The sequence below is a fragment of the Manacus vitellinus genome, unplaced genomic scaffold (assembly GCF_001715985.3).
Source record: "Manacus vitellinus isolate BGI_N305 unplaced genomic scaffold, ASM171598v3 scaffold_7_pilon, whole genome shotgun sequence".
Taxonomy (NCBI): Eukaryota; Metazoa; Chordata; class Aves; order Passeriformes; family Pipridae; genus Manacus; species Manacus vitellinus.
In genome coordinates, this window is record NW_021940813.1 from 12840389 (window position 1) to 12855381 (window position 14993).

General features: G+C 44.4%; 1 protein-coding gene across 2 annotated transcripts in view; it reads right to left on the reverse strand.

Moving 5' to 3' along the window:
- The window catches only part of NHS (NHS actin remodeling regulator), a 48896-nt gene extending 41822 nt beyond the window's left edge, over positions 1–7074 (reverse strand). For both annotated transcript variants that reach the window (XM_025896223.2, XM_025896222.2), the window contains exon 1: positions 6978–7074. In XM_025896223.2, the coding sequence (XP_025752008.1) occupies positions 6978–6999 (22 nt within the window). In that variant the 5' untranslated portion in view covers positions 7000–7074. The remainder of the gene's footprint in view (positions 1–6977) is intronic.
- Between the last annotated feature and the right edge of the window lie 7919 nt (positions 7075–14993).

Consider the following 14993-nt stretch of genomic DNA (forward strand, 5'->3'; position numbering starts at 1 on the left):
TTATGCTGATAAATGGCAGTAATGGCTTTGGCTGCACAGTTTTATGGGTCAAAGATAACACTCTTTTCAGATCTTTGTCCCATACCTTTGCACAAGCAGAAATGAGTAGTGAAGAAAATGAGCTTGTGTTCATTCAGACTTGTTATGGGGAACACAACCTTTTACATTCAGACTACATGAAAGAAATTTTAAAGTGTGGGGCACTACAGTTTTTACTCTTAGCTTCACTGACTGCAATTTCCCCACCTTGAGCTTCCCCACTTGACCTACTGAGTAAATGCTTCTTCACAGGAAATAGGAGTTTTCACCCAGCAAAGCTGAAACCCTTTTCATGGGATCACAAGCTCTTCAGGGTTGCTTTGTTTGCCAAATCCTACTCTGATAGCCCACAGACTACAATTTATAATAGAAATAAAGTTTATTGCATCTCTTGGAGGTACCACCAACTGCACAGTGCCTCTGTTTAAACAGCTACCAGAATATGAAGGCAGGGCTCTGCCTGACTCCAAAGATGTTTCCAATAATACCATGGAGACTTCACCATGATGCTGGTATGGGAAACAACCTGGGACTCGCAGACTGACTAGGTCATGGAATCACCTTCCTTCAGAGAGGATCAGAGACTGCAGTGAGGCCAACCCAGGGCAGGATGACTGGTTTGGAAAACAAGCAAGGCCGACTGAAAGGATCAGGGCAGAGAAAATGGATTCCTAAAAGTTACCAGTAGGTGTTATGAAGAGACACCATAGAAAATGCAGAAGAAAAACTGCATGAAATGTAAAAATCACACAGGTAGTTCAGTAGAAACACAGTGCAAACTCAGAGAATGGGACTGGAGTAAACCAGACTCATACATCAGCCAGCCTTTGAATAGGCTTAACACTTTATGATACATTTTTGCAGTGATGTACAACTTACAGGTTTATTTATTTTTTAATTTTGCCTCATATGAATAGACACCTGGCACTGCCAAGGCAGAGAGGGACAGTCATATATTGAAATAGAACAACTCAAGATGTAAGATTTTATCAAACCTGGGAGAACCAGTTTCCCCTCAGGTATTTGCTGAACTCCTTCAACATCAAAAGAGTGATAAACTATGAAATGCAGGTTAGGATGTAAGATAGGATAGTCCTGGATTGCTCCAAAGAACCCGAATTGGGCCTTCAATAAGTGCCAGACCTGGGGATCTGAAGACACATTTCCAGGATGAAATGTGGACAGCATCCTTTTACCAAGGCACTGCTAGACCCAGCCTGTAGACACTGATCCAATGATTGAGCCTCTGCTCTGGCAAGTCTTGAAGCTTACAGCAAATCACAAGGTTTGGACTGGACTATAGCCTTGCAGTTGTGGAGTTGTCTGACACCAACATCACATGTCCATGCACATTACAGGAAGAGAAAGAAAGCATATTACTGTTTGTGCAAGTTGAATTTGAGGAGTCTATCATTTAAGCACTGCACACCTTATGTTTAAAAGTCTATTCAAGGTATTACAGTAATTTTTCTCATATTACAGCTGCAGCATTTCCAATGTACTCTGCCTTCCCAAAATGCTCATTTACCTGGGCCTCCCAAATCACATCTGCTCTTCCTGCCATTCAAACTGTGGTAGTGCAAGTCAATTCCCTTTCTTACAGATCATGAAAGAATATCTTGAGAATAAAATTTAGTCACCAAAAACCTGGGAGGAATTCAGTTCAGCAGGGAAGTAAAACCATTTGTTTTGATGAAACTGACATACCACCAATCTTTTTTTTTTTACGTTGTTATGTGACACACTCACTGTTTCACAGTTAATTGAAAAAGCCATAAAGTCACAGAATTGTTCTGATCTGTAGTAAAAATACAATCATGTGCTACAATTAAGTTCCTAAACCACTGACGAACAGGCTATAATAATTATTGCAGGCTTGGCTCAGCATTTGGAGTTAGACATTGAAAATAAAGAGGCTTTGGTAGGGTGGTGCTGAGAAGGAGTCTGGGACAAATTAAGTGCAAGGGAAAATTGATTCTTCCCTTACCATCCTGCCTTACCATGCTCATATTTGAAGCAGGAAGTCTGAAGCAGAGCTATAGCAAGCTGACAGCACAAAGCACGCACTGGCCTTGCTGCTGGCCAGTGACACAGCAGAAAACCTAGGAGACAGGTATGGGATATCAACTGGGCCAGAGCAGGGCTCAGGGCTGCAGGGTATCAGGAGCACAGTAGGCAAATCTCTTCAAGGTCTGCAAGTGCTACCACAGCACAGGCAGTGGATAATACCTTATCAGCAGGCCACATTATTGAATAGCAATAACTTTCCATAATAACTAATTAATGTTACATACAGACCAGACATTTAAAAGAGGGAAAGTGCTATAGCTTTTCCTTCATCAAACTGCAGCACTGAGGTTGAGTTTTACTCATCTGCTGGACTGGCACAAGAGCCAGGACCTTCCCTTTGGCAGCTATGGTTTGAATCAAGCTGTCACCTCCCCCCGCTCTATGGTGCCATTACTTTTGTGGCCATCCTGCCTGGACAGCAAGCTCTGGTGCATTTGGATATCCCACACTCAACCCTGAGATGTTATCCAGCTCTTGCTCCCCAGTGGGTACCCGTCTCTGCAAAAGGAGGGTCCCAGCAGCACCCACCTTGGGCAGGGTTCACACCTCCCAGGAAAGCACTCACTCCTCCCACAAAGGCTCATTGGCATGCCCAAGACCCTGGGAAACCTCAGGAAAAGTTTATTTTGGAAGGTTCAATAACATGGCCATGGTCAGCTCTCTACCCCTCCCACTTTTCTTATGTACCAACAGGGGGATATATCTGTGTCACTCCATGTCGAGCATGTCGCCTTTTCATTCATAAAAGGCAGCCTGTATCTTTAATCACTTTGCCAGATAATAGGAAAGAAACAAGCACTTGATTGTCTGTGTTATCAGACACTATTGGAAAAGTCTAGATAAGGATGCTGAACAACCTTGGCTTATTAGTATTCCACATGCAAACGCTTCCCCATAATCCAGAGTCATCTGTATCCCGGCAACCCTTTAAATTTCATTCTCACTGAATTGCCAGATCTTTATCAAAATATAATTACAGTCTTAATTTGGATGATAAATTTTGATTGCTTATGCTGTGCCAAAAAAAATAAAAATCGTCAGGTACACGAGAAATGAGGTACAACTGTGAGACATGAATCTGCATATTCTGACATTGGTGCATCACCTTTTCTCTTATCAAAAATTTGTTAGCTAGCAGTGAGGTTAGGTAGGGGTAAATAGTCAGGAACATGAAAAAAAGTCTTCTGATGCCATCAAATGAAATTTGCACTAAAAACAGGGAGGAATTTGAAATCTGCAGTTGCATACGAAGATTATCACTATTACAAAGATTATACACTATTATCATTATGAGGTGAATCATGTGCAGCACTGCTGTTCAAATCTGGAAGAAAATACTCGTTCTTCCTGAAACACAAAGAGATTGTGCAGAACTCACCTTTTCTCCCACTGCCTTCTCCTTGCTGCCTTCAATCGCCGGCAGAAAACAGCACAGTGCTTTATAGTTATATCCAGATTACATAGATTTTTCCAAAACAAGTAGCCTAAAAAAAGTATCCCAGAGGACTATAACCACTGCCTGCTCTACCAAGTGAGCCCAAAGGAAAGGAGACAGCCCTGCAAACAAGCCATGGAGGTTACCTAGTTTCTCACTCAACAGACTACAGCAGTGCAAACCTACTTCAGTTTTACTCTATTGAAATGCCAGGGGGGAAATATAATTACTCAGATGACAATGGCATAAATGCAATTAGACGTTTGACCTTAGTGTTTCTTGGTCACATGCATAGAGTTGAACTCATTGCTAAATTTGGGAAGTTCTTCTTTTCCTCCTTTCCCACAAACACATTCACACTGAGCTATTCACGCTTTCTCTGCATCTCTGATAAGGATTCTTTCCTAGGACAGATGTGATCTCATCCCTTGAAAATTATTTCCTCGCCTCCTGTGGGGGCTTTTGGCACCCAGCCTCGGTCCTCTTTATCTACTTCTGTAACTTTGATTACGATTGCATGCACCATAAAATGCCTCTTTGACACACCTGTTAGCTTGAATTCACTCTCATGGAGTGTATGTTGTCCTCCCCTGAGAAGACCATGAAAGATGAGAACAGTGGAAACAGTAAGTAAATTCTACCATAAAAACATACAGAAGGATTACAAGGATTACAATGTAGATTGAAAATCTTACTGTATCGCAGTTATAGTATGAAAAATGTGCTTCCTCGTGAGCAGTGGTCGACTATATCACTCAAGTGAAGTCTGTTTCCCTGACGGTTCACTGCCCCAGCCCTCTCCAAGAGACCCCTCCAAACCAAATGCAGTTTTGTTCGGAGCCTGGTGTAAGCAAACACAGTTACTAACTAATGGTAAGACACGAAGCTCACTGAAGTCCAGAAAGATGCCGCAACATCTGCAATCATGTCTGTGCACTGGTTCCCATTCCCTAACAATCGTGTCCATCCCTGACACATCAGCAGCGCTTTTGCTGACAGTTAGCAGTACACGGTTTTACAGCTGAATGGGCTCAGGCACTGAACCGTTCTTGTCTCTTTGGTGGTAGGAGCTCAATGGGGCTAACTAATATTGCAGTAGAAATGGAGGGCAGGAAGGAACCATGAGAGAATTGTCTGGTCCGCGACTTTTCCAACTCTGAAACACAGATAAAATTAATAGCAAATTGGGCAGCCATCTCCTGACACAGAAGATGCTTCCTATGGTGAATTTTGACTGATATGTGACTGAACCTGTCCTAAAAATGCCAAAATGCAAAGCCAAGCATAATTCCACTGCTCTAAAGTGGACTAAGCATTTTTAGTTCACCCCAATTTTATTATTCTTATTAGGCTTTAAAAAGCCTATAAGAAGGGCATCCTATAAGCTCCATAGGAGCCTGTCCCAGTGCTTTATTCCTCTTTGCGCTTGGAGAAGTCTTCCTAACCTTCCCTGCTGCAAAGTCAGCTGGCTCCTAAGGGGGAAAGCTGCAGAAGTGGGCATGCTCTCTGCAGTCACATGCAGCTCCCCTCTTCTTTGGGTATCAGACTCAATCTCTAGTGCCATAAATTTGCAACTTCTCACCTCAGATGAACTGAGCTGAGACAAAATGCCTAGTGCCGTGGCCCAAAAGCCAGAACTAGTTTTCACTGCAGATAGGGCAGTGGGAATATCTGGGCCCCTAAAAGAGGAGGATGAGTTGCTGCTTACTCCAGATGCACATTTCTTTGCCCTCCTAAAAATGCATTAATTTCCTGCTGGTGAAGGGTGCCATGCTAAAATCACAGGAAAACAAAGTTGCCTATCCACAGCAGCAGATTCAGCCTGGCACTAGAGAGATGGAAAGCTTCCATATGCCATGGTGACTAGTTCAGTACAGCCTGTTAACCATTCCCTCCACCTGCCAGGCACACTGCTCCCACATAAGCACTATCAGAGAAGGCAAGCATACATCTGGATGAAAACCACAGTGATAAGAACATGCCATTTTTAAAGCCTGGCTTTTATCTCTGAGTTACATGTTCCAACACTAAGGCTAATGTTGAGAAGACTGGCAGAAGAGGTTGCCAGATTCACTCTTCCTCTGCACCATGGCATGTTGCAGGGGGAGGAGTTCAAAATGGCCCCTGTGACAGCTGCCAGCATCTTCACAATAGCTAGTAAAAGAGGGGCTTGTTCCTTCCAGCTATTCTTCAGTAAGAGCTTTCTCAAGGGGAGCAATGGATTCCTCAACCCTTCATCAACAGCAGGAACTTCCTGAAGGAACATTTCTTATACAGAAGGTATCACAATGTTCCATTTCTATTCAGACTCTTTCATTCTTGAGCCCAGATCCCCCATTTTTGAGCTCACAGTTGTCACGACAGACTACCAGAAGGTCTGTGGCTATCACATGCACATCCCGAGTTCCTAGTAAGCAAAATTGTGGTCTGGCTTCTTTAGCTATCTTGAGTGTTTTCCTGGGTGAAAACACAAGCAAGTCTCACCACTGGGAAATGGGAGCCCATACAGAAATGTTATGAGCCTTCTATAGCCAGTTGGACTCTTGGCATTACACCCTCTGCCTTTGCACCAAGCAGCATCACAACAACCACAAACCCAAACTGTACCAGTGATACCAGTAGCTGAATACTTGAAACTATAAACTGGGAATGCTCTTCACTGACTGCCATTTTGGCTAAGACATTTTACCCTTGACAACCTTATTTATCTAAAAATGGCTTGACTACTTCTGCTGATTCCAGGAACCAGAGACAGAATAACCCTCTGTGGTGCTGACTGTCCACAGTGCAGTTTGGCAGCCCACTGATTTCTATGGAAGACAGCAACAGGGCAAGTGCAGGGGAGGGAGCAGCACGCAAGTGGTTAATGCATACCATGAAGAACTATACATACATATACTGTCTCATATAGCCAGAATCTCTTATGTTGACATTTTCCATTCACTTCCACTGGAACTAAAATGCTCATAATAAAAATCTGGCAATCAAAAGCATAGAAATTGTCACCAAAGAAAAATAATTTCTATCTATATAGTTGACCAGAAGTCTTTCTGCCTCTTACAAGCAACATTAATGCCATCCATTATAGCAACAAATGCCAGCCAAGTCTCCTTCTTTCCACCTGTGATTTTAAAAGTACATTTCCCATGCAGAATGCTGTGTGCTTGGCAACCTCTGCATCTCCCCTCCCGATGAGTAGCAGAAATGCTACATGCTAAACTCTCATGGATTCCCACATTAGAGAGAAATTCTCAAACTACCCAGGAAAAACTTCAAAAAAGCTGCAAGGTATTTAACAAACCAGAGGCAATAGCAAAAGTCAAACCCTCAAAGCAGACAGAAAGAGAAAGAGAAAGAAAGAGAAAGAAAAGAAATGTCCTCTGCTTGACCCAAAATAACAGAACAGTTCTGCATAGGAAAGAAAATGAATTACCATTGTGGGGACCCTCAGTCATTTAGAGTCTCCAGTCAAGGCTGAGAGCCATTCTGAGACTGCAGGTTTTCCTCTAACTTCACTCCCCAGCTCTGCGAGGAACCAGTTAAAAATGACATCACTGCTCATACTACCCTCCTCCCCATTCACTTGCTAAAAAAGCTGAGGCTGCTCCTCTCCCCCTGCATTGGCTCCAGATTTGGTCCTCACTCCTCCTCGACAAGTTCTCTGTCTGCAGTTGACTGTGCAGATTGGTGTCAGTGCGGGACGGAGGATGAGTTTCTGTGCACTCTTAGAGCATCCCCACTGGCACCCACTTGAGAAATAAAATAGCCTTTCCATTAAGAAATCAAAAGAGGTCTAACCTTGCGATGTATAATGCATTACACAACCAGCTCTACAGAAGGCAGACAGTCTTCCTCTTTGAAGCAGGAGGGAGAGAGAGACCCCCCAAGGAGTTCTGCATTTTGTCTCATCTTCCTCAGAGGAGAAGACCCTCTCTGTGGTTTGCTGCTGCATCCTCCTTGCATTAGGACTGCAATCTATCTTTTTTTTTTATTTCCCTCCCCCCAAGTGTGACATCATCAGACACCAACTCCACTTCTGTAATAAAAAAGGATCCCAAGCAGAACTACCTCGTACGAGGTCATCTGGAGGACCCAGGCGATGCTGTCTCCTGAACAACTGTCGCTTCTTACAAAATACTATGCTCTTACTCAGTGTCATCTGGATTTAATAACCCCGCGCTTGCTGCAGACCAGGAGACCCAGCTGCAGGGTGAGATCGGTCTCGTTTCTATCCCCTCAGGCTCCACCGGCATCACCAGCAAGCAGGTCCCTCTGGAATGCTCCCCTGGTACACACTATTCACCTCTCAACTCCGTTTATTCCCCTCCTCTGACTGCTGGGAAGGATGCTGCAGCAAAATTCCTCGGCCAGCACTCCCATCTGCTACAGAGCAGCCAGGCTGAGAGCACCCAGCACACACGCTTCCCAACACTCCTCCACTCTCCTCAGCCTTATCAGCATCACTGAAGGGAGCCTTCTACAGACACCCCTGCCTGGTGGCTGCAGGAGCCAGCAGCTCATGGCCAGTCGCAGCGCAGGGCCTGTGCGTTGCCAAGGGCACCCGCCACCTTATTTTCCCTTACCTGCGTTTTCTCTCCTGGGATAGCGCGGGGGCTTGTGCTGTGCCTGACCATCCCTGGGGCAGCCAGTGGGTACCAGAGTGGCTGGGGCGAGCCCGACCGCGGCCGCTGGGGCGAGGGATGGACGGCACCTCTCGGGATCGGCAGCCTTCCCTGCGCGCTCCCATGCTTGCAGCAGCAGCCAGCAGCGGCGGCGGCAGCCACAGCACTGGCAGGAGAGAGGAGTCTGTGTGCACATGCATATGTATAACATATGCCTTCGTGTACCTGTTATGTAGACACAGAGCTACATGATGGTATAAACACAGACGTGCGTTTTGGATCTCTTGCTACCAGTAATGCCGCAGACATACAATATATTGAAAAAAGTGAAAGGACTGATGGGATATGGAATTTAAAAGACGTGTGGATGTGACACCTAGGGACATAGTGTAGTGGTGGACCTGGCAATGGCAGGATTCAATGGTCAATGATTTGGATTCAATAATCTTAGAGGTCTTTTACAACTTAAAAGATTCCATGATCCTATGATACAACTGTATTAGCAAATGTGCTTGGAGTGGTTTGTCTACACAGTCTGCACACAAATATAACCCTTGCCGCAGTGTTGATTAGAGATGAGTATCTGACACAGAGCTGTAAAGGCTTCACAAAACTCATGGAAGCTCCTCTAAAAGGTGTAGTGGCATGTCACACACGTCATGTAGCGGTACTTCTTTGTAAGCTAGAAATGTCTTACATGGAGGGAGACCGGAAAAGTCAGCCATGAAACCCCCATCAGCCCTCTGAATTAGGAACATGCTGGTGCATCAGGTCCCAGAGAAAATCCGTGCTAGAGACAGGGAGTCAGTGGGAAGTCAAAAGAAGTCAGTAAAAATCCTGCCTCAGGGTTTATTCATAACTCCCTCCCCCTTATTTTTCAGAGCTGTGTTTTGCACATGGGCTGGTAACACATTCTTATCAAACACCAGAGCTCTTCTGAATGAGCCAGGGTTAAAAGCCTGACATCTCCTGTCATCTGGGACAGAACAACTTTACACACTCATCAAAGACAGGATTTCCACTAGAGTCTCCATCTTTTAGCAAGTAGCCATTCAGGTCTTCTTTTTCACAGCCCTGCCAGACTGCACTCATCCTCTCTGGGCATGCAGAAGGCGCAGGTCTCTGGCACAGGAAGGTGTGAGCCTAAGACTGAGTGGACACCTGATGACTGGTGGACAGAGGTGTGGGACCATCTTTGAAGCTCTACCAGTGTGAACCTTCAGATAAATATAGAAGAGCATGTCCTCTGCCATCACTCATTAATCAAACCTCAGTTTTCTAACTGCTGTGGTAGGGATATCATAGTTGTTAGCAAAGGGGGATCCTACATACACGTAGCAGCATCAATAACATCTCTGCAGAAACATTGATTATACACCATATAGTAGATTAAAAGACAAAAAAGAAGTGTGCCAATTCACCAGATAAATCCCTGTATTTCACTTCCAAATGAAGTGTTTAACCCAGTTTCCTAAGGAAAAAAGGCAAACTTGCTGCCACCTGTCCCCTGCATCCAATTCCCATAATTTTTGAGTTCCCTGCCCAAATTTGCCAGAATAATTTGATTATGTTCTATTTAATTAAGTACCTACAAATTTAAGGTGACAAAAAATAAAAAACTTAATCAGTGCCACTCTCATTTAGGACAGCCAGGTAAAATTTCCACTGGGAACTTACTGGCTGACTGGCTCTGTGCTAGTGGTGGTCCCCTTGCCCTGAGAGAGGGGAAGAGTGTCCTCTGGCTTTTCTGAAAAGGTAGAAAGTGTTTCAGAGAGTAAAGAACAAGTCTACAAATCTGCAAGAAGTCCTTACTTTTTTGTTTTCTTTGGTTAATGTGACAATTTTTTTAGTGTTTCTGTTTTCCTAAATCTGCTTGTCATGGATCCACACTTTGAAGCTCAAATGCCAGGGATTTTATCCTCTGAAGAAACCTTTTAACACGCCCTCCTCATTTTACTTTGGTTCTCCTAAGTAATGGCATTGTTTTAATCGGCCAGGAATGTTCATAGACTGCTGGCTGGTTATAACAGCTCCCAGACCTGACAAGTTCCATTCTCATTCAGGAAAGCAAACAAACTCATTCCTGTAAGAAAGAATAGGCAAGCAAAGTGTGGGACTGGGTGGTGGTGGAAAGAACCCAACAGAAATAAATTAGGGCTGAAACTACATCCAGAGCTCCAAAAACTCCCAAAGAGGCAGAAATTCTTCTAGTCAGAAGAGAGAGAAGCTTGCCCAGCTCTCCCATCATTTCCCCTCCTATTATACTGATATTATCTAACCATTCTACTTGGTGATTGCAGATTGTTTTGAGTATTTGGGTGACTGAGCTGAAGATCAGTGCTCAAATTAATGAGCACCAAGTAGCAGCGTTGCCCTAATATATGCATATAGTTTGGGGTACCTCCAAAGCAAATGGGGCAGAATATGCTCCATATTATATGAATTGCCTTGGCAAATGCACCTTGTTCAGAATTTCCACTATCTTCTTTAATCTAGTACTATGCCTCCCACAAGCACAGTTTAACAAATGTATTTTATCATATATATGGGTGTTTCCCATTTTGAGAATCCTTCAGAGATAAGATGAGAGTCCTGGACTACTGTCCTGCTCTGACCAGTCTTTAAATGCAATGAAGTCTGATAACAGACATGAAGAAGTCAGCAGATGAATGTCACACATCTATATCCTCTGCTATTTTTAACATTACAGCGTGTACTGAAAGGAAGAATGAAAAGTCCTCCTCTTTAATGATGTCCCTGAAATTTTTGAAAAAAATCTAAATTTCAATACTCTTCCATTGCAACCCAGACTATTACAAAGTAAATCAAGGTCATGGCTGTCTGTCACTTTCCCAAATTACTCTTGAGTAAAGACAGCCCTCAGCCAAATAATATCAGTCTAAACAGGAACTCAGCCTCTTCTGTTTCGTTATCCCAGAGAGGTTTCAATTTCAAAGCTGACTTGGACCACATAAAAGTTAGCTTTTAAGTAGGAGCAGTATGAATATTTCTCCCTCCCCTCTATTTTACCTTCTCAAGGAAAGAAAGAAGAAAATAAGACCCAGTGCTGGTTCTGCTGACCTGACACAAGAGGAGGAAGCAGAATACCACGGCATTCCTCTGAGAGAAAATCTCAGTGCCATTATTTCATCATCTATTTTCCTTCCTACTCCACTTGACTGCATGGTATCCTAAAAACAGGCTGCTCCAGCCTACTTCACCCATTTCAGAGGAGCTGGCCATCCTTGGCAGGGGTAGCTCCAAGCACCCCACCATTTGGCAACAAGAGGTGACAACTCAACTGACCCTGGAGATCCTTACTGGCATTACCTTTCTTATTCATAAGGTGCAGCTGGAGCAGGTCCAGAGGAGGGCCATGAAGATGATCAGGGGGCTGAAGCACCTCTCCTATGAGAACAGGCTTAGAGAGTTGGGGTTGTTCAGCCTGGAGAAGAAAGAAAAGGCTCCAGGGAAACTTTCTAACAGCCTTCCAGTACCTAAAGGGGGCGTACAAGAAAGCAGGAGAGGGACTTTTTCCAAGGGCATGTAGTGACAAGACAAGGGGGAATGGCTTTAAACTGAAAGAGGGCAGGTTCAGATTAGAAATTATTTACTATGAGGGTGATGAGGTACTGGAACAGGTTACCCAGAGAGGCTGTGGATGTGCCATCTCTGGAAGCATTCAAGGCCAGATTGGATGGGGCTTTGAGCAATGTGGTGTAGTGGAAGGTGTCCTTGCCCATGGTTGGGGAGTTGGAACTAGATGATCTTTAAGATCCCTTCCAGCCCAGGTCATTTTTTGGTTCTACGATGATTCTATGAAATGTGAGAAATGGAGAAAAAAAGGAGGAAGGAAAGGGAAATTTGGAAGGGAAAGACAAGAAAGGTACATTGCTTCCCATGTACCTGCCATACATTTGTCAGTTTGAAATTGGCAGGCATACACTGGGCACATGATGCAGCTTGCGTGTTTATCATGTCACTTTTGCTGCACCTAATTCACCACAGCTGGTTTCATGTCCTCAGCAGGCAGTGACCTCAATGACAGTCATACACCAAATTCCAGCCTCGAAGTCTTCATGCCAGGCTCCTTGTAATGGCTGGTTTTGACTTTAACATTCACCTTTTATGCTTTAAAACTCTTAAGGGAATAGCCCTAGCATGGGTATTTCCTTTTGCTTTTACTTGCCTGACTGAAAGGCTGGGTTGCATTGCTGGTCTGTCCCTGTTTTGGCCTTGACAGACAGACCAAGGGCACTGCAGCCCTTTGACAAAATCTGGAAACAGAAGCAGGACAAGGGAGGCCCTCTCTTGCACTTCCCAGTTCCTCTTAACCCCAGCTTTTCCTGCCTGTTACTGCACATCCCGGTCTATGCTGTGCTGCACACTCTGGGGCTATGAAGTCAGTGTTGGCACCAGGAAAGGAGATGCAAACTGGGGAGAAAGAGCACTAAAAAATAATTATACAATAAAAAATAATTATACTCTGACACAGAAAATTGAGTATATTTTGGATGTGCAGGGCTGAACATTTTGGAGGAGGCAGAAGGGGAAGCATCAGAGTTGGAGCAGTGGGGAGGGACAATGAAAGGCAGCAAACACACTTCAAGGTAATTATATCATCCCAAAAGCCTTTCATTTGCAGTAACTGTACTCTGGGCTGGTTTTCTAGCTGCCACCTGCGTGCAATGTGCATTGCTTTATCACAAGCAACGTAGAACATATTGCAGATGCTTGTAGCAATGGAAAATACAAAAAGTAAAGTTAAAAAAATGCAAATGGGAGTAACTAATAGCATACTCATGCCTAGAAGTGAGATTGTCAAAGCCATTCTGAAGGCTTCAGATATGCACTGCCCATCAAGAAAACCACTTGGCTTTGTGAATCACAACTCCCTTCTTACTACACTAGGGTAGAGGAAGGCCTCTTGGCATTTGGGAGTTAAGTAAATTGTATTTCTAAGAGACAAGGCAGGTCATGTATCATTAAAATAATTAATAACTAGAAAGCAATACAACAAAAAAAAAAATCTTGAGGTTTTTGGGGATAGCACTCAGCGGATGTCACCATACAATGGAATTGGATTCTGCTATCAGGTCTCAGACCATTTTCCACACCCAACCTCATACATAGGTGCCTTCATATGGCCAAGGACCCACATTCTCAGTGGGTCCTCTCTGAATATGATATTTAAACCAGAAAGCATCAGACTTGATTGTCTTCTCATTGCGATTCTGTTTCTTATAGGGCTGCATCAAATAGCAGGCATCTTTCTCACACATCATAAAAAATATTTTTTCAAGGCTAAAATATCATTGACTCAGGGCCCTTTCATAACATCAGCTCATGAAGCACAATAATTCTGCTTGCTACAAGCCAGGCCTTTCTTCTTCAATTATATGCCCCATATTCTTTCTTCAATTATATGCCCCATATACTCTCATTTCTTAAACCAGAATTAATGAGTGTCTGCTAAAAGACAAGTGCTGTTCTTCCACCAGTTTTGAAGTGTGCCTGTCATCATGGTCGAGCTCTGCCACTGGGAGGTAACTTTTGGCTGAAGCAGCTGCGAGGTGTGCTGCAAGCCTTGAGGACAACGTCACAGCTGTTCTGTCCTTGGTGTCTGCTCCTTTTCTCCCCCAGCATCCTCCTTTCCAGAAACAGGGCCCTAGCACACAAACCAGACAGCAAGGCTGGTTTGGGTGACCATTCTCATTTTCCCATACTTTTAGTATTTGTTTCAGAGAATCGTGGAATGGTTAGGGTTGGAAGGGACATTAAATATCATCTAGTTCCAAACCCGTGCTGTGAACAGGGACACCTTCCACTACACCAGGTTGCTCAAAGCCCCATCCAGTCTGGCCTTGAATGCTTCCAGGGATGTGGAGTCCACAGTTTCACTGCAGCTGTAGCAACGAAGAATTTTGGAGCTAACATTGGAAAAGCTTCCACAGCTGTGTCAGAAGATTTAAAAAAATTCCCTGGTGCTCCTTAGGCCAGTTTGGCTGCTCCAGCCTGTTATGACATGCTCACCTGAGGGAGAAAGTGGACCCTTCCTCTATACACTGCCATCCAAGCATGGGGGAATTCCATGGCAGCAGCACCATGACAGCCAGTGTCTTTTTCTCACTGCAGAGAGAAATCTTCCTGGCCCCATTCCTCTGTACCTCCAGGCTACCTGGGTGCACAGCCCCTGGGTGGCTGATGAGAAATGACTCTCCACTCTGCCCCAGGCTGCCTAGCCACACTGGAACCAGGGGACAGGTCCCAAGTAAAGGCCACCAGAGCTACATCTGCTTGCAACTTGTTTATAATAGAGCAGGTCCTAAATATGCAGTATGTAGCTACCAATTATCAAAGTACTTGCTGGTAAAGATTATTACAGGTTTCTGCTCTTCCTATTGTGATTACAGGGTGCTGCTCAGCCACATACACCCCCATACAAGCACCTTTTAGCCTCATTTCCTACAGAAACAAGTGGGATGGAGTTACACCACCTGCTGAGTGCATGGCTGCACCTTCCTCTACCGCCAGCCACCACAGCCCCCCTGGCCAACCCGGGCCAGATCCACACAGTGTAGGTGACACCAGGGTGCAAAATAACAATTCAGAATATTTATTTTTCTCACAGCTTGAAGAAAGGATGGGATTTTCCACATCATCCTTACCTGGGAAAAACTATTCCCCCACATCTGCAGCAGTGCAGTGACTGTAACGCTTAACCAGGAGGACAGGAGACACAGATGCAACTTTCCTCTCCTCAGAGGGATATGAAGCTGTATTTTCTACCAGTGAGAACAGTGTCACCCACTGTGCAATACAGTACT